The sequence below is a fragment of the Bos indicus genome, chromosome 21, assembly GCF_029378745.1.
Source record: "Bos indicus isolate NIAB-ARS_2022 breed Sahiwal x Tharparkar chromosome 21, NIAB-ARS_B.indTharparkar_mat_pri_1.0, whole genome shotgun sequence".
In the NCBI taxonomy this organism is placed as follows: Eukaryota; Metazoa; Chordata; class Mammalia; order Artiodactyla; family Bovidae; genus Bos; species Bos indicus.
In genome coordinates this window covers 22,389,517-22,414,883 of record NC_091780.1, presented here as the reverse complement: position 1 = coordinate 22,414,883, position 25,367 = coordinate 22,389,517, and the positions used below count along the sequence as shown (strand labels likewise).

Sequence of the window (25,367 nt, the reverse complement as noted above, 5' to 3'; positions counted from 1 at the left end):
TTTATTGTATATAAGACTTTGTAAGGTAGACTCCTAGAAGCTGGTTTCCTGAATCAATGGACATTTTTAGGATTAGGTTCTTTATAAGTAGATTTGAGTAGGAATAGATTTGATTGATACTGAAAATAGGATTCAATGTAGTGATTCCAAGGGCTTACCAGGTGTCTTAGTGGTAAAGAATCAGCCTGCCAAGCAGGAGATGGGAGTTCGATTCCTGGGTTGGGAAGATCCCCTGGAGGAGGGCGTGTCAACCCAGTCCAGTATTCTTGCCTGGAGAATCCCATGGACAGAGGAGCCTGGTGGGCTGCAGTCCATGGGGTCACAAAGAGTCAAACACGACTGAGTGACTAAAACAGCAACAGCAGATGGAAGTGATTCTAAGATATGTAATGGGATCTGCCAGTGCAGTAGACCTTCATGAAAGTTTTTAGGTGCTAAAAACCTGTCCGTAATGCCCAGAGTTGCATCTTTGAAAGCGTTTTGATTTATGTATATATTTGTTTGTTTACAGGATGTGGTTTCCCACAGTAAAAAACTTACCAAAAAAAATAAGGAACAGTTGTCTGATATGATGATGCTAAATAAACAGAAGGGAGGTCTGAAGGCTTTGAGCAAGGAGAAGAGAGAGAAATTGGAAGCGTATCAACACTTATTTTATTTACTGCAGGTGAGTGGCTCCTGGAATCAGTACTGTAAAATTTAGTTAACTTTTTTCTCAAGAAAACCTTATGCATGGATCTCTGTGGAAGTCTTTCTGATTTCCACTGAGGGGTGAGCAAAGGGCTTGTCTTATTTTTCTTTTATTATTCAGGGACATCCTGATCCTTCAAGCTGAAAAGTCTTGAATATTTGTGCCAGCCTTCACGTTACATGGAAATCACTTATCCCTTGGTTTATATTTCAGACCAACCCCACCTACCTGGCGAAGCTGATCTTTCAGATGCCCCAGAACAAGTCCACCAAGTTCATGGACTCTGTGATCTTCACTCTCTACAACTATGCCTCCAATCAGCGTGAGGAGTACCTGCTCCTGCGGCTCTTCAAGACAGCCCTGCAGGAGGAGATCAAGTAGGGACAGATTTCTGCAGGGCTGGGAACCCCTCCACTCCATCACAGATGCTACCAGTTAGAGATTCAGGCCAGATGCTACCAGTTAGAGATTGAGGCCTGTCTGTGCCTTTTCTCCACACTGTGATATGTGTGAAATACTTTAAAGAAGCATCTGTTTTTTATATAACATAATAATATATAGTATAGAACTTCCCTGGTGGCTCAGCTATAAAGAACCACCTCCCAACGCAGGAGATGTGGGTTCTATCCTTGGGTCTTTCTGATCCAAGGATAGAACTGCAGAAGGAAACGGCAGTCCGCTCCAGTATTCTTGCCTGGGAAATCCCATGGACGGAGGAGCCTGATGGGCTGCAATCGATAGGGTTGCAAAGACTCGGACACGACTTAGGGATTAAACCACAACAGCAATATATGTTATACACTAATGCAAGCTAATTATACTAAAAGTACTGATTAATTACATGTATACCACATATATGTGTATATATATGTGGTATACATGTAATTAATTGGTCTTCCCTGGGGGCTCAGATGGTAAAGATTCTGCCTGCAATGTGGGAGACCTGGGTTTGATCCCTGGGTCGTGAAGATCCTCTGGAGAAAGGAATGGCAACCCACTCCAGTATTCTTACCTGGAAAATCCCATGGACAGAGAAGCCTGTTGGGCTACAGACCGTGGGATCACAAGAGTTAGACATGACTGAGCCATTAACAGTTTCACTTTCACTTTTTCATGCTATGTGTACTACACCCAATATAAACTAATCATGTATACACAAGATAAAACTAATATGCTAATGAACTGATATAAACACTAATATAAAGTGTTGCTGTTTCTGGGGAGATGATAGAATAAGACATTTTATTTGCCAGTAATTTTAGAAACATTCTGTATTAAGATAGAATTGTTAAAAAACTGATCCAAACAGAAAACTTTCCCATCTTTAGCTAATAAGAGACCCGATCATGTTCCCATGATAAGAGTTTGCAGCAGCAGGCAGGTTCTGTATTCAGATGAGAATCGGGAAAGTTTCTAGAGAAAGCATGTACCCACCTCTTTCCAGCTACTTCTGTTTTTAAGGAGATGGAGTCTTTAAGTAGGAAGGATCTGAAAGTTGGTAGATTCGTGATTAGTTTGAATTGAACTTGTTTCTTGTGTTTTACAGGTCGAAAGTAGATCAGATTCAAGAGATTGTGACAGGAAATCCAACAGTTATTAAGATGGTTGTGAGTTTCAACCGTGGCGCCCGGGGCCAGAACGCGCTCAGACAGATCTTGGCTCCAGTGGTGAAGGAGATCATGGATGACAAGACCCTCAACATCAAAACTGACCCCGTGGATATTTACAAGTCTTGGGTTAACCAGATGGAGTCCCAGACAGGAGAGGCGAGGTATGATCACACAGCCCCTGTTTCTTTCATGCTCTTAGTATTTTCTCTCTCTTTTTAAGCAGTTAATATTTTTTTGATTTGAAAGTTAGTAATTGTTCAAATAGTTTTTCCATAGAAACCTCTTCTTTAAGTAGTTGAGTTGGTAAGTTGGTAATTTCTTCACTTATTTAGCAAATATTTATAGAGTACTTCCTAAGTGCCAGACAGTGGGTTAAATGCACATATAGCAATACGATATTGGGGACTTCCGTGGCGGTTCAGTGGTTAAGACTTCACTTTCTAAGTGGGGTGGAGTGTGGGTAATCTCTTGTTGGGGAGCTGAGATTCCACATGCCTCTCAGCCAGAACAAAACATAAAACAGAAGCAATATTGAAACAAATTCAATGAAGACTTAAAAAAATGGTCTACATTAAACAAACAAACAAAAAAATACAATAACAGATGAGACATACAATAATGACTGAAACCAACACACTCCCTGCCCTCTGTTCATAGTTTGGAGAGATGAGACAGGTACATAGAAATGAAGTTGCAAGCTGAGAGGAGTTTTGTGAAGTTTTGTAGTTTTGTAGGGAGCTGTGATGAAGCATACAAGTGGGAGCTAACTTAGAGTGGTTGATGAGAGCCTCTCTGAGTGGGTGAGCGTCACGTGGCAGAGGCTGGAGGATGTGATGGGCCCTGCCGAGTGCAGAGTCTTCCTGTGCAAATGTTGGCAGATGAAAGGAGCTCAGAGAGCCTAGGACTGGAAGGACACAGGCATCGCAGAAATGGGGTTAGGTGGGAAGAGACACCTGGATCTGAGTGAGATATCTATGTTCTGTGAGAGGGAACAGGAGATGCTGTGGGCAAATGATGAGCTGCCCTGGAACACTGCAAGTTAGGCCAACTAAATTACCATAATCCAGGAGACTTCTGTGCCTGGGCCATAGTTTAACACCTACGTTAATACATCCAGAGCAGGAATTTGTCACCAGAATATGGGAAATGCTGGGGAATACAGCTCAGAGAGCCAAAATGTTTCTGATTTTATCTAGCTTGGGTGAGGGCTAGAGATGTGAGCAGCGTGATCTGCAGTGGGTCTCTCATTTGGTGTAGAGTAGGGTTAGATCATCGGAGAAGGCAATGGCACCCCACTCCAGTACTCTTGCCTGGAGAATCCCATGGATGGAGGAGCCTGGTGGGCTACAGTCCATGGGGTTGCTAAGAATCAGACACAACTGAGCGACTTCACTTTCATTTTTCACTCTCATGCATTGGAGAAGGAAATGGCAACCTACTCCAGTGTTCTTGCCTGGAGAATCCCAGGGACAGGGGAGCCTGGTGGGCTGCTGTCTATGGGGTCGCACAGAGTCGGACACGACTGAAGCGACTTAGCAGCAGCAGTAGCAGCAGCAGGGTTAGATCATACATGAGGTTCTCGGGGGGTAATCTTCAAAATTCAGATCTCCTGTCCCTTAAATGGCTCTCCCTGGCTTCTGGGAAAGTCCAGACTTAGCAATACACACAGGGCCTTCCATGACCTGGCCTCTATTTATTTTAATGTTCTCATCTCTCCTCCTCATACCTCCTTTTGATCTTCTTTCCTAGAAGACTTTTTTTTTCTCCCATTTTTCTGAGTTCATATGTTCCTTCCTTATGGACGTCTTCTCGATTCCTCCAATCTGAGTAGAAGCCTCTTCTCTGTAGCATTGTAAGACTTCCGGTCAGCTTCTTATTGTTGCACGATGTGTTTACAGATACTTACGTGTGTGTCTCTCCCACACGTACAAATGGTGAGGAACTCGGGAAGCTATCATGTCTCTAGCACTTTGATCCCAAATGCCTATCGCAGTGCCTGGCACATAGATCTAGGCTCCAAAGTCACAGCTGAAAACCTGAGCCCCAGTTCCGGCCCCACCGTTGACCAGCTCTGTGAGCATAACAAAGTTACCTGGTCTCTCTGGGTCATTCTGCTTATGAAAGACACAGCCTCGCCTCAGGCTGTTGGTCTAGCATGCTGCTGTTGTTCATTTGCTAAGTCATGTCTGACTCTGCAACCCCGTGGACTGCAGCACACCTGTCCTCTGCTATCTCCCGGAGCTTGCTCAGACTCGTGTCCATTGAGTCGGTGATGCCATCCAACTCTCATCCTCTGTTGCCCCCTTCTTCTCTTCCCCTCAATCTTTCCCAGCATCAGGGTCTTTTCATGAGTTGGCTCTTTGCATCAGATGGCTGAAGTATTGGAGCCGCAGCATTAGTCCTTCTAATGTATATTCAGGGTTGATTTCCTTTAGGATGGACTGGTTGGATCTCCTTGCTGTCCAAGGGACTCTCAAGAGTCTTCAACACCACAGTTAGAAAGCATCAGTTTTTTGGCACTCAGCCTTCTTTGTGGTCCAACTCTCACATCTGTACATGACTACTGGAAGAACCATAGTGTTGACTAGATGGACCTTTGTCCAAGAAAGGAAAATCTGTCACTGCTTCTACTTTTTCCCCTTCTATTTGCCATGAAGTTATGGTCTAACATACTTGGGGGTAATTTTTGCTTTCCCAGCAAACTGCCCTATGACGTGACCCCAGAACAGGCCCTCTCTCATGAGGAAGTCAGGACTCGGCTAGACAATTCCATCCGGAACATGCGGGCTGTGACTGACAAGTTCCTGGCAGCCATCATCAGCTCTGTGGACAAAATCCCGTGAGTGTCGCCCGCTGTGGCCCCCTTAGAGCCCAGCACTAGTGGCCTCCAGCTCCCAGTCCTTCTCACCAAGTTTTGTCTACCCTACAGCTACGGGATGCGCTTCATTGCCAAAGTGCTGAAGGACTCCTTACACGAGAAGTTCCCTGATGCTGGTGAGGATGAGCTGTTGAAGGTAAGACCAAAAGCTGGCACGTTCTTTCCCTTCCGATAATAGCCCTTGGAGGGAAAAGTGCCCAGACCAAGCCTGGCCTTCGACCTTCACTTTGTTTGTTTTAGTCGCTTAGTTGTGACTGCCCCTGTGAGAACCCATGGACTGGCCTGCTGGTCTCTGTCCATGGGATTCTCCAGGTGAGAATACTGGAGCGGGTTGCCATTTCCTTCTCCAGGACTAAGCCTGACCTTGAAAATGAAAAGTAAAGGTGAAAGTCTCTCAGTCGTGTCCAGCTCTTTGCGACCCCATGAACTATACAGTCCATGGAATTCTCTAGGCCAGAATACTGGAGTGGGTAGCTGTTCCCCTCCTTAGACCTTTAGTAATAAGGACCTTAGCATAGATTTTGTTAGTAGCTTGCCATTGAGCCTGAGGTTTTGAAAGTGATTGTAAACAGTAAGTGATACCTCTTTTAGTTCCTGTATAGTTCCTATGTTGTTTGAATGGCACATGGCTATCAACCAAGTGGAGAAGATGGATTTTTCTGTCTTGAGATAGCATTTCTTTGAGTCCTGTCTTTTTGCTGAAGACTTGCTCCCTCTGCTGGTGGCCAGATGAATGGTAGCAAGCACAGTTTGCGCTAAGGCTGTTGCTGATGACTCTTTCTTACTCAGCTGTGCTCCCTCTTTTTTTTTTTTCCTTAATCTGAACGCTTTTTTCTTCTCTCCTAGCTCTCTGCTTTCCTACAGTGAGGCCTCGATTCTAGACTTTCTGTTCAGGTGAATTCATTTTCTTTTTTTCTGAATGCAACTCCAGGGGAAATGCTTTGACTGTCTTTGAATTCTTCTGTAGAAGAGATATGTGTTGAGTGGCTTTGATTTCAGAGACATTAACTTGTCTGCCTTGATGTCTGCAGCATGAGGATGGTGGGGGTTGGACAGATGACGCTAGGTCATGTTCAAGGATTTGTTTTAGCTTCTTAGAATGAGTGCCCACCTCCATGGTAATGAAAAGTACATGTGGCTGACACGGCTTTATCTGCTGCCGTGATATGTGGACAAAGAATGCCCTAAAATGCTCGATAACAGACTTCATGTCTACCATTTTTACCTTCAGAATCTGTTCTTTCATTGTAGTGATTTTCAATTCTGTTCTCATTTTCTTTTTTTTTTCTGCATCCAGTTGAGGGATTTGGTCATTTTAGTTTCAGGCCTTGAGAAAAGGGGTGTGTGTGTGTGTGTGTGTGTAGAGTGTGTCCCCCCCCCTCCCCCCACAAGGCCACATATTCTGGTTTTGTTAGCAAAGTCATTTGTGGCTTACTTGTTGAAGTGGCTTTTAACACCCATTTCTTTTTCCTTTGTTCCCAGATTATTGGCAACTTGCTTTACTACCGATACATGAATCCAGCCATTGTTGCTCCTGATGCCTTTGACATCATTGACCTGTCGGCAGGAGGCCAGCTCACCACAGACCAACGTCGCAATCTCGGGTCCATTGCCAAGATGCTCCAGCACGCAGCTTCCAATAAGATGTTCCTGGGAGATAACGCTCATTTGAGCATTATTAATGAATACCTCTCCCAGTCCTACCAGAAATTCAGGTAAGGAGAAAGGGATGAGGTACATAAAAGACTCTGTGGGCGTGTTTCTAACTCTTAAGGGTAAAAACGAGATGAAATACCACACCCAGAATTCCCTGGACCACAGTACCGTAGGATACGTGCCTGATGCGCTCAGAGCTCCAGATGATGATGAGGAACATATGCGAGCTATTAAAATGTGTTCTGGACTTCCCTGGTGGTCCAGTGATTGAGAATCCGCCCGCCAGTGCAGGGGACATGGGTTGGATCCCTGGTCTGGAAAGATTTCACATGCCGTGGAGCAACTAAGCACATGTCCCGCACTGAGAGAAAGCCTGTGAGCAGCAGCAAAGACCCAACAGAGCCAAAATAGAAATGAAAAATAATATTTAAAAAATATTTTTAAAAAGTAAAATGTGTTCCTATGAAATAGACAATACTTAACATAAACATAATGTCTACATAGGCATGTGTTACTTTGCAGTCAGAGAAGAATTGGAGAGCACTTTTAGTATTTGTAAGTTAATCACTGAGTCGTGAGTTCAGGGCGTTGTCTTCGAGAGTTGGGTCCACTAACAACAACTGGTGTTTGAGAACCGTCTTAAATTACGGTTGAGCGGTTCTTGTGGGCAGAACTAGAATAAAGTGGAAAGAGCACCAACGTCCCAGGGCTGTCAGGCACAATGGACATGCTGTGGTTTCTCTCGAGTCAACCGTCTTGCCTGGCTTCTGTTTGAACTCACCGTTCTAAGGGTTTGTGGGGTGTCCTTCCTTCATCAGCTTCTTAAACGCGTGGCACTTGTCGGGGCCCGGCTCCTATGTTTATTTTCAGACGGTTTTTCCAAACTGCTTGTGATGTCCCAGAGCTTCAGGATAAGTTTAATGTGGATGAATACTCCGATTTAGTGACCCTCACCAAACCAGTGATCTACATCTCCATCGGCGAGATCATCAACACCCACACGGTAAGTATTCTTCAGTGACGTAATTCCATTGCTCTGTCTTAATTGCCTTCTCTGGCTGCTGCCCACTGTCTCTGGACGCCAGATACCTCCCCATCCTTAGATCTTACTGACATTACATCTGCCTTGTTTCTTATCTTCCTTTGCTTATTTTTCTTAACTTTCTCCAAGTGATCCCCAGGCCACCTGTGTCAATATCATCTGGGCTGGCTTTTAAAAACGAAATTTCCGGAACCCCACCTCAGGCCAGCTGAATCAGAAGCCCCGTGGGTGGGCTTCAGAATTTCTGTTGTGACCCCTGATATAGTGACTGGATAAAATACTGTTTTTACAATTCATTCTTTTTCCCCTTTGGGGGCATATAGAACATGAAATGAGGAAGTAAAATGAAATTTCAGTGATTGTCATTTTTGACGACATCACCATGTAGGATTTGGCGAATGGCCCTGAATTAATAATAATGTTGATCTGATGCACTTTTCTCTGAATTAAAAGATATTATATACCAGAAGCTTTACGCGAAAGCATGAGTATGAGTCATTTGAACTGGTTGTAGAGTACATTGATAACTTGAGTATTGAAGTCTGTGAGCTTCCTTGTTCTTTCTTCTGTAGTAAAGTCGCTCAGTCATGTCTGACTCTTTGCGACCCCATGGACTTTAGCCTACCAGGCTCCTTTGTCCATGGGATTTTCCAGGCAACAGTACTGGAGTGGATTGCCATTTCCTTCTCCAGGGGATCTTCCCAACCCAGGGATCGAACCCGGGTCTCCTGCATTGCAGGCAAATGCTTTACCGTCTGAGCCACCAGTGAAGCTAGTTTTCTTCTGTATGGTGCATTTAAATCCTTTATAGCTGGTACTGAGATGGGAAACAGTGGAAACAGTGTTAGACTTTATTTTTGGGGGCTCCAAAATCACTGCAGATGGTGACTGCAGCCATGAAATTAAAAGACACTTACTCCTTGGAAGGAAAGTTATGACCAACCTAGATGGCATATTCAAAAGCAGAGACATTACTTTGCCAACAAAGGTCCGTCTAGTCAAGGCTATGGTTTTTCCTGTGGTCATGTATGGATGTGAGAGTTGGTCTATGAAGAAGGCTGAGTGCCGAAGAATTGATGCTTTTGAAGTGTGGTGTTGGAGAAGACTCTTGAGAGTCCCTTGGACTGCAAGGAGATCCAACCAGTCCGTTCTGAAGGAGATCAGCCCTGGGATTTCTTTGGAAGGAATGATGCTAAAGCTGAAACTCCAGTACTTTGGCCACCTCATGCAAAGAGTTGACTCATTGGAAAAGACTCTGATGCTGGGAGGGATTGGGGGCAGGAGGAGAAGGGGACGACAGAGGATGAGATGGCTGGATGGCATCACTGACTCGATGGACGTGAGTCTGAGTGAACTCCGGGAGTTGGTGATGGACAGGGAGGCCTGGCGTGCTGCGATTCATAGGGTCGCAAAGAGTCGAACACGACTGAGTGACTGAACTGACTGACTGACTGAGAGAGTACCAGTATTTCTTCTTCATACATCACAGGCCAGCATGTTGCTCTATGTGTCATGTTGTTTATTTGGGTCAGTCTGTTGAGGATTAACTTGTCAGTTCTTGAAAACACAGGAGTTTTGTTATCTAACCTCTTTTGTGCTGTTAGGTGGTGTGGGTGGGGCTGGGGGATGGTGGGTTGAGTGTGTGAATGGAATTGACCCTTGGATATGTGGCTGCAGCTCCTGTTAGACCACCAGGATGCCATTGCCCCGGAGCACAATGATCCGATCCACGAGCTGCTGGACGACCTCGGCGAGGTGCCCACCATCGAGTCCCTGATAGGTAAGGTTCCGACGTAACTGCCTGGAAGCTGGAGATGGGGAGCGTGGCAGGAGTGCTGTGATTGTCTCCTCATCTGTCTCCACGCTGTTCGTGCTCCAATTACACATCAGGGAAGAAATGAGGTGCCATCCCCATCTGTTAGGAACTGAAGTCCAGTGGATAATGGACTCAAATATAATGCATATTATAAATGCTCAGATATAATACATATCTGAGGATGAGATGGTTGGGTGGCATCACCAATTCATTGGACATGAACTTGGACAAACTCTGGGAGATGGTGAGGGACAGGGAGGCCTGGCCTGCTGCAGTCTGTGGAGTCACAACAAGTCAGACACAACTTAGCAACTGAACAGCAGGAACAATACGTATAATCATGTAACTAGAAATGATAAGTCCTATAAAGGAAATGAACAGGATATTTTGAGAGAGAAATATTACAATGTTGATTTGTCAAACATTTATTATTTTATTAGGGATCCTTTGTCTTAATCATTTGGCATAATATTTTTTTTCTCACTAAAGGGTATCCTTGCCACAAGGTACATATTGGCTGGTTCAACTGTCTTCTTAAACTTGCATTTTCTTTTATTTGAATTATCATCTATTCTCCAATGTCTTTTCTCTTTATTATATTGATTTATTTTTCCTACCCTTCCAAAACTTTAGGAGAAGGTGCTGGCAATTTAAATGACCCAAATAAGGAGGCACTGGCTAAGACGGAAGTGTCTCTCACACTGACCAATAAGTTCGATGTGCCTGGAGATGAGAATGCAGAAATGGATGCTCGGACCATCTTACTGAAGTGAGGATTGAAAGGAGGAGGAGTGGAGTGACTGTAACCCAGTAATCACGCCTGTCCCTTGGTCTTGCTGAATGAGTCCACTTGTTCATACCTAAAATGACCTTGGCCATTTAAGCCCAATACAATTCTGGTCATCTCCTGTAGTATAGTTGGCACAGAACTTACCTGCCTTATTTGCTAATGAGATGCTGAAATGAATTTGCATCTCTGAGATCCTGACCTTAGTGCCCACTCTGTCATAGCTGCAGGAGTGATCCTGGGGCTTCGAGTACCTGTGTTAGGGCTGCCCAGTGGGACTCTGGGAGGTGGTGTTTGTTCTGCTCCTGCTGAGGTCCCTTCAAGAGGAAGCAGGACAGGTGCTAATGTTCAGATGTCTCCTGAATCTCCTTTCAGCACAAAACGCTTAATTGTGGATGTCATCCGGTTCCAGCCGGGAGAGACCTTGACTGAAATCCTAGAAACACCAGCCACCAGTGAACAGGTAAAGTTTGGGGGTTATCGTGTACCGTAATTAGATGGACAGGTGCTCCTGTGGGGGGCATGTGACAGGGGTGACACAGATGGCGAGAGGCGGTCACTGGGAGGTGGGCCTGCATGTGTCTGCAGATGGCAGCATTCGGGGCTTCCTGAGAAAGCTGTTGGTCCCTAAATCCAGAGGTAGATGTTTCTAGGGCACAGAGCTCACTGGCACTTGCACACAGTCTGTTTGTGTGCTTTAATTTAACCTGAAACAGAATCAGTGAGTCTGCCCAGAAATTTATTGAATATTGTATTTCTAAAATTTTAAAAAATTTTATTGTTTTATTTTTTGGCTGTGCTGGGTCTTTGTTGCTATATGAGGGCTTTCTCTGTTTGCCGTGAGCATGGGCTTCTGACTGCAGTGGCTTCTCTTGTTGCAGAGCACAGGCGGTGGGGCATGAGGGCTTCCGTAGTTCTGGAGCATGGGCTTAGTCGCCCCGAAGCATGTGGGATCTTCCCAGACCAGGGATGGAACTCATGTCTTCTGCATTGGCAGGTGGATTCTTAACCACTGGACCGCCAGGGAAGTCCTATAGTTAGAATTCTGCTAAATGCCTTGGTAGTTAGGAGAGAAGAGTAGAATATGGCTCCTGAGTTCTGTGAACTCATGATACATTTTGATATATGTGACATATAAACTGAAACAATTAGAAAACCACTGAAAATTCACCATGGTCTTGACCCTAAAAATAATAAAAATTAAGAAAGGGGCCAGTGAGGAGCAAAGCATCAGGAAGGTGTGGGGCTTGAACCAAGGTTCCTCATTCACAGATGACAAAACTGAGACCCCCTTGAGGTTAAATAACTTGCCCACGATCATTTGCTTACAGTAGCAGAACCAAACTTGGATGTGGTTCTGTCTTGACTCCAGTTCATGCTCTTTATATCACATGATAAGCAGTAGTTTTGATATTAGAAGAAAAGGGAATATTGGGAAAGGAATTGCTCCAGGTTGGGAAAAATCACAACCTTTCTGAGTATAAACATCCATAGTATAAACAATTCAAAATAGGGTCCCAGAACCTTAGCCACATGCTAGGATCTATCAGCATAGAGGTGATCATTGAGGTTTTGAGAGAGAACAGTCATAAAGAAAGGACCCTGGGTCCTTTGGAGGCACCAGCCCTTGCTAGGACAAGGAAGGTGTGCAGAGAAGATGAGCAAGGCAACAGCTAAGAGAAGGCACTGGATTTGGGGTGAGAGGAATGGTAACGAGAACTGGTGATGATAGCCAGACTTTGAGGACAGTGCTGAAAGAAGGGGAAGGCGGGTGTGGATCGTTTGTTGGGTGGGAACACAACAGACAGACGTTGGTTGGTGACCAGGAGAAATACCAGATACAAGAAGGGTCTCTTCGCTGGCGTTTGCAGCACGTTTGAAAGCAGAGGGCAGGCTTGAAGGTGATCCAGCTGTGACGAGGTGGGGGAATAAAACATTAACCCCCACTGGCATTGCATTGGTGTGACTGTCACATTCATCACGCCAGGTTTCAAGTAAAAGTAAATGGTTTCCATATCCCACATGCGATAGGGAAAGAGTAAGGGATTTTGCATGCAGTAGAGTTCAATCTCCTGATTAAACTTCGGAGTCCAGGAAAGAAGCCAGCATCTTGGGACTTCCCTGACAGCCCAGTCGTTAAGACTTCGCCTTCCAATACAGAGGGTATAGGTTCAGTCCCTGGTCAGGGAGCTAAGATCCTGCACGCCTCACAGCCAAAAAACTGAAACCATATTGTGACAGGTTCAATAAGGATTTTTTTAATGGTCAACATAAAAAAAAAAGACGCCAACATCTAGCTTCATAGGTGTTTCTCTTCTAGATGAAAGGAGAACGGCCTCTGCTTCATGCAGTTTGTCTCGTGTTGGGCTGGGGGACGGGGGCTATAAATTTGTTACCCTCTGTTTCTAGAATAGAGTGTGTGAGCTGTATAGGCTCCGGTGTGGGTTAGGGTGGAGGCCCTCCACGACATCCTCTTTCTTGCTGTAGGAAGCAGAGCATCAGCGGGCCATGCAGAGACGCGCCATCCGTGACGCCAAAACTCCGGACAAGATGAAGAAGTCCAAAACCATAAAGGAAGACAGCAGCCTCAGTCTTCAAGAGAAGAAGGAGAAGATCCAGTCAGGCTTGAAGAAGCTCACAGAGCTCGGCACCGTAGACCCAAAGAACAGATACCAGGAGCTGATCAATGACATCGCCAGGGTATGGCATTTAGGGGACAGCAGTGGCCTGGCCGTGTTGAAAGCTGTCTCAGAGGCTTGTGGGGACACGGTAGCTGTTCCAGGGGCAACATACCTTTAGTTCACGGGCCGATTCAGGTCCTCTCCTCCCGGGAATCGCTTCTGGCCCTTCCAGCATAAGGTCCCAGCCTGCCCTCCCATGGCTTATTCCATGGCCTAAATCAGTAGGAGGAACAGCCTGATTAGAGTTTCCTGTGTCTCAGTTTGTCTTTTGACCTTAAAGAATCCCTCTGGCTCTTTTTAATGATACCTGTGCAATAGAAATTCGCTTCAGATCGATTATCACATCCTAGATTTGTGTGAGTCTTCTCAAGTAAGGCGCTCTGGTGCAGGCCAAGGAATTTATGCCTCCTCTGCTGTTGCACTAAAGGCACACCACACACACCTCGCAGCTTGGTACTTGTTATATTAAAATTATTTTTTTCTCCCTCTCCTGACAACATATTTAAGATGTATAAACAAGCTTTGCAAGTTGATTCTGAGACTGTCTGTGAAAGTAACCCATTTTCCCTGCCTCTAGAAAATAGAGATGGGGGGAAAATGGATAAGGTCTGAATTTCTATGTTAATTTTTGAGCATAAAACTGCTGCCTATGATGAACATGTGGTCAAGCAAGGCCGAGTTAAACACTGCCAGATTCTAGTGTTAATGGTTCGAGAAGCACATGACATCATTATTTTTGTGATTTTAATAATTATGTCTCAGGATATTCGGAATCAGCGGAGATACCGACAGAGGAGGAAGGCTGAGCTGGTGAAACTGCAGCAGACATACGCTGCCCTGAACTCTAAGGCCACCTTTTATGGAGAGCAGGTGGACTACTATAAAAGCTATATCAAGACCTGCCTGGATAACTTAGCCAGCAAGGGCAAGTGAGTATTTTTATAATGAATCAATGTCAGGGGAAGATGCAGAGGCAACTAAAGTGAGTGACATTGGCGCTTTTTACTGACAACACACTGGATCTGTTTATTGCATTAGTCCTTTGTTTGGCTTCTAACCGTTTGTAATTTCCTAGTTCCATTTATTATGTGTGCGTGCGTGCTAAGTCACTTCAGTCGTGTCCAATTTTTGTGACCCCATGGACTGTAGCCTGCCAGGTTCCTCTTTCCATGGGATTTCCCAGGCAAAGATACCGTAATGGGTTGCCATTTCCTTCACCAGGGGATTTTCCCGACCCAAGGATCGAACCCAAGTCTCTTACATCTCCTGCATTGGCAGGCAGGTTCTTTACCACTGAGCCACCCAGGAAGCCCTCCATTTGTTATGGTATGGTGTAAATAAATAATGTGTGGAGGGTTTCAAGGATGCTTCTTTCTAAACATCCTGTGCTCCAAAGTATCTTCTCAGCCCTAGAAATTAAAGAACCTTGTAAAGGGGTCATTTAGTGGCCCCTAAACCAGGATGTGCCTCAAAACTCACTTAAGAAACAATATTAATATAAATAGTTAAATTCCTTGGCCTCAGTACTTCCTGAGCACAGGCTCCCAGACCATGATTTTTTCTCAGCTTCCAAGGAAGAACTGATGCAGCCTCCTTGGTGCTGGCCACAAACCATCAGTCTGCCCATTTTTCAGGGAGGGAAATTGAAAATCCATAGAGGTGAAGTGATTAAGCATAGGTTCTGCTTGCTAGAAGGCTATTTATTATTTACTCCCAACTTTTCATTTTGAGACTTTTCAAACCCCAGAAAAATCTATGAACAGAACCATAAGCACCCATGTACCTTTCAGCTGTCAATCGATGCACTGTGTTTAGCCCATCAGCTTCCCCTCTCCCTAGCCTGCTTACTCTTCCCATCTGTGTCTTTTCTCTCCCTCCCTGAAGACTTCCCAAAGTAAGGCAGGGCTGACGTGAAGGGGTAAAAATCAGATTCACGTAGCTGAGCCCACGGAGTTGGCGCCTCTATCCTTCTGAAATGTCCCTGTCATTCTCTGAGCAGCTCTTGACTTTGTGACATAAGATGTTTCTGGTTCAGTTTGTATTTTCCCCTCTCCAGGCTTGGAATCAGCTATTTTTCCAAACATCCTTTGTTCCTTTTAATGAAGAATGGTATTTAGAAACCGAAATCTAGGGACTAGATGTGCTCATTGCCAGAGCCATTATTGTTTCAGGCCTTCTAAGCAGACAGAGCTAGGCTCTCATTTCCTTTTTAACGGCTGCATGGTATTCCACTGTGGAGATAAAGTAACCGCTGAGTCAGTTCTCCATCACAGACATTGACGTTGTTTCCAGTTACTTATTATAAAAAATTCTGTTAACAAATAGCCTCTTGTGCATATATCATTTTGCAAATGTAGGCATATTTTTTTAAGATAAATTTCTAGAAATGTAATTGCCAGCTTCAAAATGTTATGTAGTTGTGATTTTGATAGATACTCAGTTGCCAGCTGTAGGGATTATTACTTTTTATACAACTACCAGCTTTTCTGTCCCATTTCTTGAGAGCCCTCCCTCGAGAGTCGCAGATCCTGTTCTCGTTCGTCTCAGTTCCTCCCTAGCTTACTTTTCTTACCGCTTCTTGCCTTGATTATCCCAGTGGCCTGCTAACATCTGTTTCTTTTTCCTTGTTCCCATTCCTCTGTGTTGCTATGCTGACTTAAACTTTTTTAAAAATTACACATTCTAAGGTATTTTTTTTTTCTTCTTCATAGCCAAGGGGGCTAAGAGTGACTCCTGTGGGATTCCCTTCAGTATAGTTCCCTGAAGTAGAAATCCTCGCATTCATTTGCCATTTTAGAATTGCTTTGTTACTTACGCTTGGGTTTGGGAAGTTTGTTTTCCAACCTCATATCCTTGAGTGACCAACAGAGATTCACAGTAGATAGTAACTTATAGAAAGTGACATAATGTGGTCTTTACAGGGTCTCCAAAAAGCCTAGGGAAATGAAAGGGAAGAAAAGCAAAAAGATCTCTCTAAAATACACGGCAGCAAGACTGCATGAAAAAGGAGTTCTTTTGGAAATTGAGGACCTGCAAGTGAATCAGTGAGTATTTACTTTTTAACTTTATTTTATATATTGATTATTTTTGTTTCTGTGTTTGTCATAGCTTTATCTTATTGACTTTCTCTTATCTGGATAATCATTATTATATTTTATGTGTGTTTGTAATTGATTAATTAATCAGTTATATGCAGAATTTGGCCTAATACCCAGAGTTAGTTGGTCTTTCATAGAAGGGAATGTATTTGTATCTTTTCCCTAATAGGCCTCTATTCACATAAAGGTTATTCACTCACTTTCCTACTTTTTTTTTTCTAACATAAATTGGAATGATACTGTTTATAGTCATGTATCCAGCTTTTTCCTCATTACATGTTGTGAGCATTTTTCACATAGTTTGAATGACCACATAATTTTTAATACTATAGTTTTAATTTAACCATTTACCTATTATAGAATATTTTAAGTTGATTTTACTTTTTACAATATTACACATGTAATGACACCTTTATAATGTAATCTTTGATTCTACCTCTGAGTATTTATTTTATGATAGATGCCTAATGCAATTTCTGGTCAGTGTATAATTTTTTTTATTGTGAAAAACACAAAACATAGAATTTACCATCTTAACTATTTTTTTTAAGTAGTTTTTGGCCACACTGTGAGGCATGTGTGATCTTAGTTCCTCAACCAGGGATCGAATTCATGCTGCGTGCATTGGAAGCTGGAGTCTTACTTAACCGTGGACCGCCAGGGAGGTCCCTTTGAACGGCTTTTAAGTGTGTGGTTCAGTAGCGTTAAGTGCATTCACATTGTTGTGCAGCCCGTCTCCAGAACCTTTTCATCTTAGAAAACTGAAACTGTACCCATTAAATTACAACTCCCGTTTCCCGTTTCCCCCAGCCCTGGGAAACCAGCATTCTCCTCTCTGATTCTATGAGTCTGACTCCTAGTTGCCTCATACAAGGGGAATAATATACTTGTTTTTTGTGTCTGACTTTCTTCAGTTAGCATGATGTCCTCAGGGCTCATGCAGGTTGTAACCTGTGACAGGTTTTCTTCCTTTTTAAGCCTGAGTCGCTTTTCACTGTATGTGTGAACCACATTTTGCTTATCCATTTGTCCCTTGATGGACATATGGGTTGCTTCCATCTTTTTGCTGTTGTGAATAATGTTACACTGAACATGGAAGTACAAATCTCTCTTGAGACCCTGCTGTCAGTTCTTTTTGATGTATACCTAGAAGTGAAATTACTGGATCATATGATAAAGTCTATTTTTAATATTTTTAGGAACTGCCATACTATTTTCCATAGCAGTTGAAAAAAATTTTTTAACTCACATGTATTAATATTACAAAATATTTTCAAACAGTGTCCGAAATGTGTACGAAAGTACTTCAGTTCAGTTCAGTCGCTCAGTCATGTCCGACTCTTTGCGACCCCATGAATCGCAGCACGCCAGGCCTCCCTGTCCATCACCAGCTCCCAGAGTTCACTCAGACTCACGTCCATCGAGTCGGTGATGCCATCCAGCCATCTCATCCTCTGTCGTCCCCTTCTCCTCCTGCCCCCAATCCCTCCCAGCATCAGAGTCTTTTCCAATGAGTCAACTCTTTACATGAGGTGGCCAAAGTACTGGAGTTTCAGCTTTAGCATCATTCCTTCCAAAGAAATCCCAGGACTGATCTCCTTCAGAATGGACTGGTTGGATCTCCTTGCAGCCCAAGGGACTCTCAAGAGTCTTCTCCAACACCACACTTCAAAAGCATCAATTCTTCCGCGCTCAGCCTTCTCCACAGTCCAACTCTCGCATCCATACATGACCACAGGAAAAACCATAGCCTTGACTAGATGGACCTTTGTTGGCAAAGTAACGTGTCTGCTTTTGAATATGCTATCTAGGTTGGTCATAACTTTCCTTCCAAGGAGTAAGCATCTTTTAATTTCATGGCTGCAATCACCATCTGTAGTGATTTTGGAGCCCAGAAAAATAAAGTCTGACACTGTTTCCACTATTTGCCCATCTATTTGCCATGACGTGATGGGACCAGATGCCACGATCTTCGTTTTCTGAATGTTGAGCTTTAAGCCAACTTTTTCACTCTCCTCTTTCACTTTCATCAAGAGGCTTTTTAGTTCCTCTTCACTTTCTGCCGTAAGGGTGGTGTCATCTGCATATCTGAGGTTCTTGATATTTCTCCCAGCAATCTTGATTCCAGCTTGTGCTTCTTCCAGCCCAGCGTTTCTCATGATGTATTCTGCATATAAGTTAAATAAGCAGGGTGACAATATACAGTCTTGACATACTCCTTTTCCTATTTGGAACCAGTCTGTTGTTCCATGTCCAGTTCTAACTGTTGCTTCCTGACCTGCATATGGGTTTCTCAAGAAGCAGGTCAGGTGATCTCGTATTCCCATCTCTTTAAGAATTTTCCATAGTTTATTGTGATCCACACAGTCAAAGGCTTTGGTATAGTCAATAAAGCAGAAATAGATGTTTTTCTGGAACTCTCTTACCTCAATAATTCTTTACCATAATTGAATAACAAAGCAATTTTTGATATTTTTGACTTAATAAATAAAAAAGATAGCACTTTTAAATTTTGCATTTTTTAGAATTCTAGTTGAGGTTTTTGGGGGGGGGGGTGTGTGTATTTAAACATGGCTTATTATCTGTTTTCTCTGATTATTTTTTCAATTGAGCACCTTGGTGTTTTGGGTTTGTTTGTTTGTTTGTTTTTTAGATTAGCACTGTATGTGTTTTTCAGACCTGTTTCATAACTTATTATTTATTCCCTTCTTTTTTGTCATTATTTCCTTTTACTGTTCAGGTGCCTATCATTATTTAATAATTTGCTACCACAGACTTAGAAACCAGATGACAAACCAAACCAGTTAAAATAAAATTACTTATTACGTAAAATAACATCTTTATAAAACCGATGAGAGTCTCCTGTTGAGTAAAACGCGTGTGTTTTAGCCTGTGGACTCTGTAACCTCTCGTCTAGCTTCTCAGTGACCTCTTTTGCATCCTCCATGGTTCTCGGGTCTGTTTATGATAGATCAGTTTGCTCCATAGTTGAGTTCTGGAAATCTGGGGTGACACGCTTTGATCACCTGGAGAACAGCTTGCTCCCACCTTCTGGTGCCATAAAACTCCTGGGCATGTAACATGTTGCGAGTGAGTGGTGCCTTAAATATTTTCAGTAATAGCAGTTTATCTTTAGTAGTACTCAGTCCGTTTACATCTATAGCACCTACTCCTTCCAGAACACCTGCTGTCTTGGTTCTTTTGGTTCTGACCCCTGCTTTGTTTGTGTACCATTTCCAGTCCTCAGACATGCTTGTTTTCAGACATCTGTCTTTTCCTCCTGCTCCTAGCCCCATCTCCTCTTGATTCTCCCTTTACTGTCACGTTTCGGGAGTGGCCACATGGAAGGCCAGGACGACTCCTGACGTCGTCCCTTCAGAGGTCACTGTGTCCTTCCTCACGGTGCCTCTCTCCGTGGGAAGCACGTTCTCCCAGGAGAGGTTGCCACCCTTCTCTCCAGATCCCAAAGCAGATGGTAATTACAGCATCAATATCACACACATCCCCACCTGTGAAAGCACTTTGCACCTTTATTTTGTCCCCCTTTTCATTGCTGAACACTGAGCTCATCTCCTTTCCACACTTCACAGAATATTTTTATGTGAGAACACAAAAATCAAACCCTCATGTTGTGTTTCAAACAGGTTTAAAAACGTCATCTTTGAAATCAGTCCAACAGAAGAAGTTGGAGACTTCGAAGTGAAGGCCAAGTTCATGGGAGTTCAAATGGAGACGTTTATGTTACATTATCAGGTGGGTCTGCACGGGGTAAAACTGACAGCTCTGCGTGTGAGATAGTTGTGCCCTTGTCAGGGTAGGAAAGGGGAGAAAAGCAGACCCGTGTGAGGAAAGCTGCCACACTTGGCAGTGAGCTGAGGACTTCTGAGTGTCTGATTTGGTCTGTTTGGGCTAGTGAGCTTTTGCAGACGTATGAATCTCCAGAGAGCATACCTGAAGCTTCCACTTAGGGTTGCCACTAAATTAACGGGCACCTTGGACTTGAATAAAATGCTTAGGTACAGATCTCGACAGTACAAAATCATGAACTTTTTCAGTAGCTTGAAATCTCTTTTTCCCCCGTCTCATTTTGATTTGATATAGGGGGTTTAAAGGTATACTTCTGATAAGATGTGTGTAAATTGCATTTTTGTAAACTGAATCTCACTTTATATTTTGGGAACTTTTTTTTTTTTTGAGAGAAAGCAACTTTTTACTGAGTGTAAGTTAATAAATAGGGATCACAGAACAAATAGCAGACAAACAGCGTGAGTTACATCAGAATGAAAAAAATAAATGATGGGCCTGGGTTTCCAGTCTGAAGCTGTTATGCAATATGACTCTTTTGGCCACACCATGCAGCTTTGGGATCTTAGTTCCCCCACCAGGAATTGAACCTAGGCCCCGGGCAATAAAAGTACCAAGTCCTAACTGCTGGACCACCAGGGAATTCCCCTCTGAATCCCTTTTTAAATTCAAGAATTCTGCAGTGAATCATTTTGTAACATAACTATCCCTAATTTTTATTTTGAAACATCTCTCTCTCTCTCTCTTTTTTTTTTTTTTTGCATTAAAAAACGTAAGGGCATTGAGAGGACTCCTGGGTAACGTCCAGCTTCCGTTAGTTCTGTGCACACAGTGCTCCATGGTTGGTACCCAGCTTATAATATTCCTCAGTTGGCTGCACCCCGTCAGGCTGGGCAGGGGCCTTTCCCTGAAAGGAAATTCGGGCTCTTGCACATGTCACTCTCCCTTCGTTGGGAGTTTTCCCCCGCTTTCTTCCTCTGTCATTCATTGAGGAATTTCAGGTTGTTACCACACCTAAAACTTGCCCCATCAGCCACACCACAGTCAGTTTCTCCTTCACCTCCATAGCCTGTAGAGCCAGCCCCTATTAACTACAGGCGTCAACTTACTTTCCTCTCGACTTCCAAACTGCAGACTCCTTAAGGACAGGTAGTATTTCTCTGTCTCCTTCTCAATGACCAGTAGACCCTCAAAACACATTAACTGTACAGATGTGAAATGATTTTATGATGCACCTAGCTAACTCAAGTCCTTACACAAAAAAGAGCCTCTTATTCCCTCAGTTTCACCAAATTTGTGTAGGTTGCCCATCCTGCCTCAGCATATCACTCCATGCACAGAATCGTTAGCTATGGAATGACCGCCAGGTGCAAGATGTTACAGTTCAGGTGATGCACCAGGGTCCTTGTCCAACTGGAGCCACTAAGATTTTTCCAAAAGATGAATTGGTTGAACTTTTGGGGTCCCTTCAAGCCCCTCTCTTTTTTAAAGATTTTTTTTTGCAGTCTTTATTGAATTTGTTACAGTATTGTTTCTGTTTTCTGTGTGTTTTTTTTGGCCCTGTGGCATGTGGGATCTTGGTCGCCCCCACCCAGGGATCGAACCCACACCCCCTGCTTTGGAAGGTGAAGTTTTAACCACTGGATCACTGAGAAGTCCTACCTTCAGGCCCTTTGATTCTTGCTGTTTCATTACCGGTCTTCCAAAGTTTGGGTGTGAGACCACTCTGATTTCCTCGGTTTGTTCTAAACAGTGGAGGGTAGTAGAGAAACAGGGCTTAGCTGTCAGATCCAGATTTACCACGTCTAGCTCTGTTCTGTTGGGCAGGTCATTTACCATCCCCCAGCCTCAGCAGCCTCATCTCTAAATCTGAGATAATCACTCCTGGTAGGATTTCTGACAGGACTTAAACAGACATCGTATAACATGCTCCTACATTGAGGAACATATAGTAAATATAAAAAACATTTAGTCCTGTCTTCCCGTCTCGTTTAGGATAGGAAAGCTCTGTCATTTGAAAAGGAAATGAAGACTCTAATAGATAGTGTTGAGATGACATTACTGGCCTTATCTTGTGTTCAGGGGTTATTATGTCTCATCATGGATTGAAACGCTGTCACCTTCTCCAGGCGACATATCACTTAGACTAACGGGGCCGCAGCAGGCAGTTCCGTAGCTGGGGACTTGTGTCTCACCCCAGCTCACATCTGGTGCACAAGGCAGGCCTCGTCCCTTCCGGATCCCTCCCTACTCATGTCCCTCCTTTTCTTGTCCCACGGACTTGATTAACCATCAGAATGTTTTTTTTGAACAGGACCTGCTGCAGCTACAGTATGAAGGAGTCGCTGTCATGAAATTATTTGACAGAGCTAAAGTCAACGTCAACCTCCTCATCTTCCTTCTCAACAAGAAGTTCTACGAGAAGTAACAGAGCATTTGCTTCCAGCCCAGAAGGATGAAGAAAGGAGTGCCCAGCGGCAGCCTTTCTAGAGGTTCTTTACTTCTCGAAAACAAAGACCCAGCCCACACCATTGCCTCAGTCTAATATTGCCCCCAACTTCACAAGTTTAACTCCTCCCACTCAACAGGGACATTGGTCGTCCTTTCTTCATAGATTGTATTTCAGGCCCAGTCTGACCCATCTTGTTCCTTCATTCTCTTCTGTTAGGGAAGAGTGGGAACTGTCCTGAAATCTCTCATGTTGTTACAGTCTTAGAGGTTGCATTACTATAGTGTAAGCTTTGGTGTTTGTTTCTATTAGCAATAGGGACGGTGGGATTTGAATACTTGCTGTTTAGAAGTGGAAGCCATTAGCCCAATAACGTGCATACTTAGAAGACACATAGTTAAAATGTTAGATTATCCATAGTTATTAGGTTGTCACTTAAAAGTGAAGTTCCTTTATGTTTACTGTTCCATCAGGAAAATTGAAGGATATGGGGAGGCTTTGGTTGTCTTCCATTCTGTCTTCCTTTATGGCGGGAGCTAATAGAAGTCTCTGTTCTGTGTCCAAAGGAAGCATTTTCTAGAAAGAGAGGAATATTGTTTTAAAATTTCACCATTAAATTTGGGCAGTTCTCATCAGTGGATGAGAGAGTCCCGTTGTTAAAATTAAGCTGTTTAGGTAAATTCAGAATGGTCTGAACACCTGCTTGTTTCTGTTGGTGCAAAAGATTGACTAGTTTCAGGCAAACAATCCACTCCATCCCTATGGCAAAGGAATGGGTTATCCCTAGTGTAGAATGTAACTGTTTTCAAAACTGTTTTATGTCTTAAGAGTGCCTTATGAAAGTGTAGATTTATTTCTTAAAGTGGGGGTGATAGGAATTTTAAAGATTTATATAATGCTTAAAAGTCTTTAGAATACTGTAAGAAAATGGTTTGGGTTTTTTTTTAATTGGCTTATCTGTATATCTGAACTCTTAAAACTTTCTTATAGCTAAAACACTAGAGTTTATCTTCAGGGTTGCAGAGAGATTATCCTGCCTTAAACAGACTGAAACAAAACCAAACAAAAGCAGCCAAGCGATGTTACACGTGATATTAAAATCTGCTCCCCCTCTCTTTTTTTAAGTCTTTTCTCTTGCTGCCCACACTATGCCTTTATTTTATGAACTCTGTTTTTTAAATTTAGTCACAATTCAGTGCTAAACATTGAGCTCATGGAGCTTTCATTCTTAGATTAAAAGTCATATACTTTTTTAAAACAGTCTTTTTAATCCAGGAAAATATATTGAAATCATGCTACTGAGCCTCATTTCCTCTGATGTTTTGGTTCAGTGTTCTTTTATCGTAAAACATAAACTAACATTTAAAAATTTACTGATGTATATTTAAAGCCAATAAACTGTTTTCATTGATAACAAATCATGTGACGAGTCCCAGTTACAGGTGTTAAGTGTTGGAAGTGTGTTTTTCATGATAGACTGTTACTGAGTCAGGTCCCCGGGTGCAGCTGTACGAGTCTACACACCCCAGGCAGCCCACAGACAGGTGAAGAGGTGAGGTGTGGAGTGTCACGGAAAGAGTCTCCACTACCTTGACCTCATTTCTTGTGTTTTGCAAGACAATTTTTTTAGTAAATATTTTCCTCAGATTAAAAGAAGACACCACTCTAAGTGGCATCGCCTCAAAAACTGGGACCAACCAAAATGTCAACTGTTTTACCTTAAAAGATGATGTTCAACCCAGATTCATGTCAGGCCCCAAAGGCCACGTCCATGACAGACAATGAGCAAAGTTCACAACTCTTCAATGAAGTATGATCTTTCAGTGATCTGTAAGGAGCATAGTTCCCTTGACACAAATGGCACAAACTACACCTCGAGAGTTTGGATGGTAACTGTGCATAATTACGGGGTTCACAGCATTGAGGATGCCCAGACAAAGTCAAGTCGTGGCATTAAAACCTGGTAGCTCTTTGTAATTTTAATTTATTAGCCATAGCAGTCTCTGTCTCAACTCTCTCCTCCTTTGACCTTCTCTTCAACCAGCCATCATGACATTTACCATGAATTTCCTCCCTCAAGAATTTGGACTGCCCGTCAGATTGTTGCCCCACACAATTGCCTCTGTATCTCTGTATGAAATAAAAGGTCATTCATTTGTTTTTGTGTTGATTTTCCTCAGTCTCATTGTTAGCAGTTCCTGCAGAACAGTGTTAACTAGAGTGAAGTTTAATAATTGAAAACCACAACAGAAAACAACCCCTTCATAGTCTTTTTGAAAGAACAAACACAAATCAGCTATCTCAAAGCAATTTTTTAAACTTGTGAGCCTTTTTAAATATAAAATGCTTTAAGTAGCCTCAGCATAAAAAGAATTGGGGGTGTGGCAAGGTGGAGAACTAGCATAATGTCACTTAGTTCTTTTTTAAAATGAAAAAACCATCCAGGGAGTTCCCTGGTGGTCCAGTGGTTAAGACTGCTCTCCCAACGCAGGGGGCACCGGTTCAGACCCCTGGTCAGATCCCACGCGCCACATCTAAGGTCCATGAGTGCAACTAAGACCCAACACAGCCTAAATAAATATTTTTTAAAAAAATCATCCAATTTTTCTTGAATCATTATTGGTGGACATTTCAATGTCAGTTCTGATCAGCCAATGGCTGGAAATTTCAAATTACAGTAGCATTAAATGTTTTATGGCAGTAGCACTCTAGGTCACAGCATGTCGCTCCGGGGACTTCTCCATTACCTACAAATCAGAAAAGACTATGGGACATTGGATATGGAAAAAGAAAACAGCAGCAAAAGGGAGGGAAAATAGCTGCCTTTTAAATAAGACCCCAAGGAGCAGCCGTAC

At 43.2% G+C, this 25,367-nt stretch overlaps 1 protein-coding gene across 1 annotated transcript in view; it reads left to right on the top strand.

Annotated features, from left to right (window-relative positions):
* IQGAP1 (IQ motif containing GTPase activating protein 1) overlaps positions 1–24,672 on the top strand; it is a 107,062-nt gene extending 82,390 nt beyond the window's left edge. Inside the window, exons 24-38 of the mRNA XM_070775164.1 lie at positions 512–667; positions 905–1,068; positions 2,238–2,462; positions 5,000–5,140; positions 5,231–5,315; positions 6,662–6,894; positions 7,706–7,838; positions 9,555–9,657; positions 10,327–10,462; positions 10,856–10,943; positions 12,968–13,180; positions 13,924–14,090; positions 16,083–16,205; positions 19,904–20,012; positions 22,378–24,672. Of these exons, the coding sequence (XP_070631265.1) occupies positions 512–667; positions 905–1,068; positions 2,238–2,462; positions 5,000–5,140; positions 5,231–5,315; positions 6,662–6,894; positions 7,706–7,838; positions 9,555–9,657; positions 10,327–10,462; positions 10,856–10,943; positions 12,968–13,180; positions 13,924–14,090; positions 16,083–16,205; positions 19,904–20,012; positions 22,378–22,491 (2,190 nt within the window). The 3' untranslated portion in view covers positions 22,492–24,672. The remainder of the gene's footprint in view (positions 1–511; positions 668–904; positions 1,069–2,237; positions 2,463–4,999; positions 5,141–5,230; positions 5,316–6,661; positions 6,895–7,705; positions 7,839–9,554; positions 9,658–10,326; positions 10,463–10,855; positions 10,944–12,967; positions 13,181–13,923; positions 14,091–16,082; positions 16,206–19,903; positions 20,013–22,377) is intronic.
* The last annotated feature ends 695 nt before the right edge of the window (positions 24,673–25,367 follow it).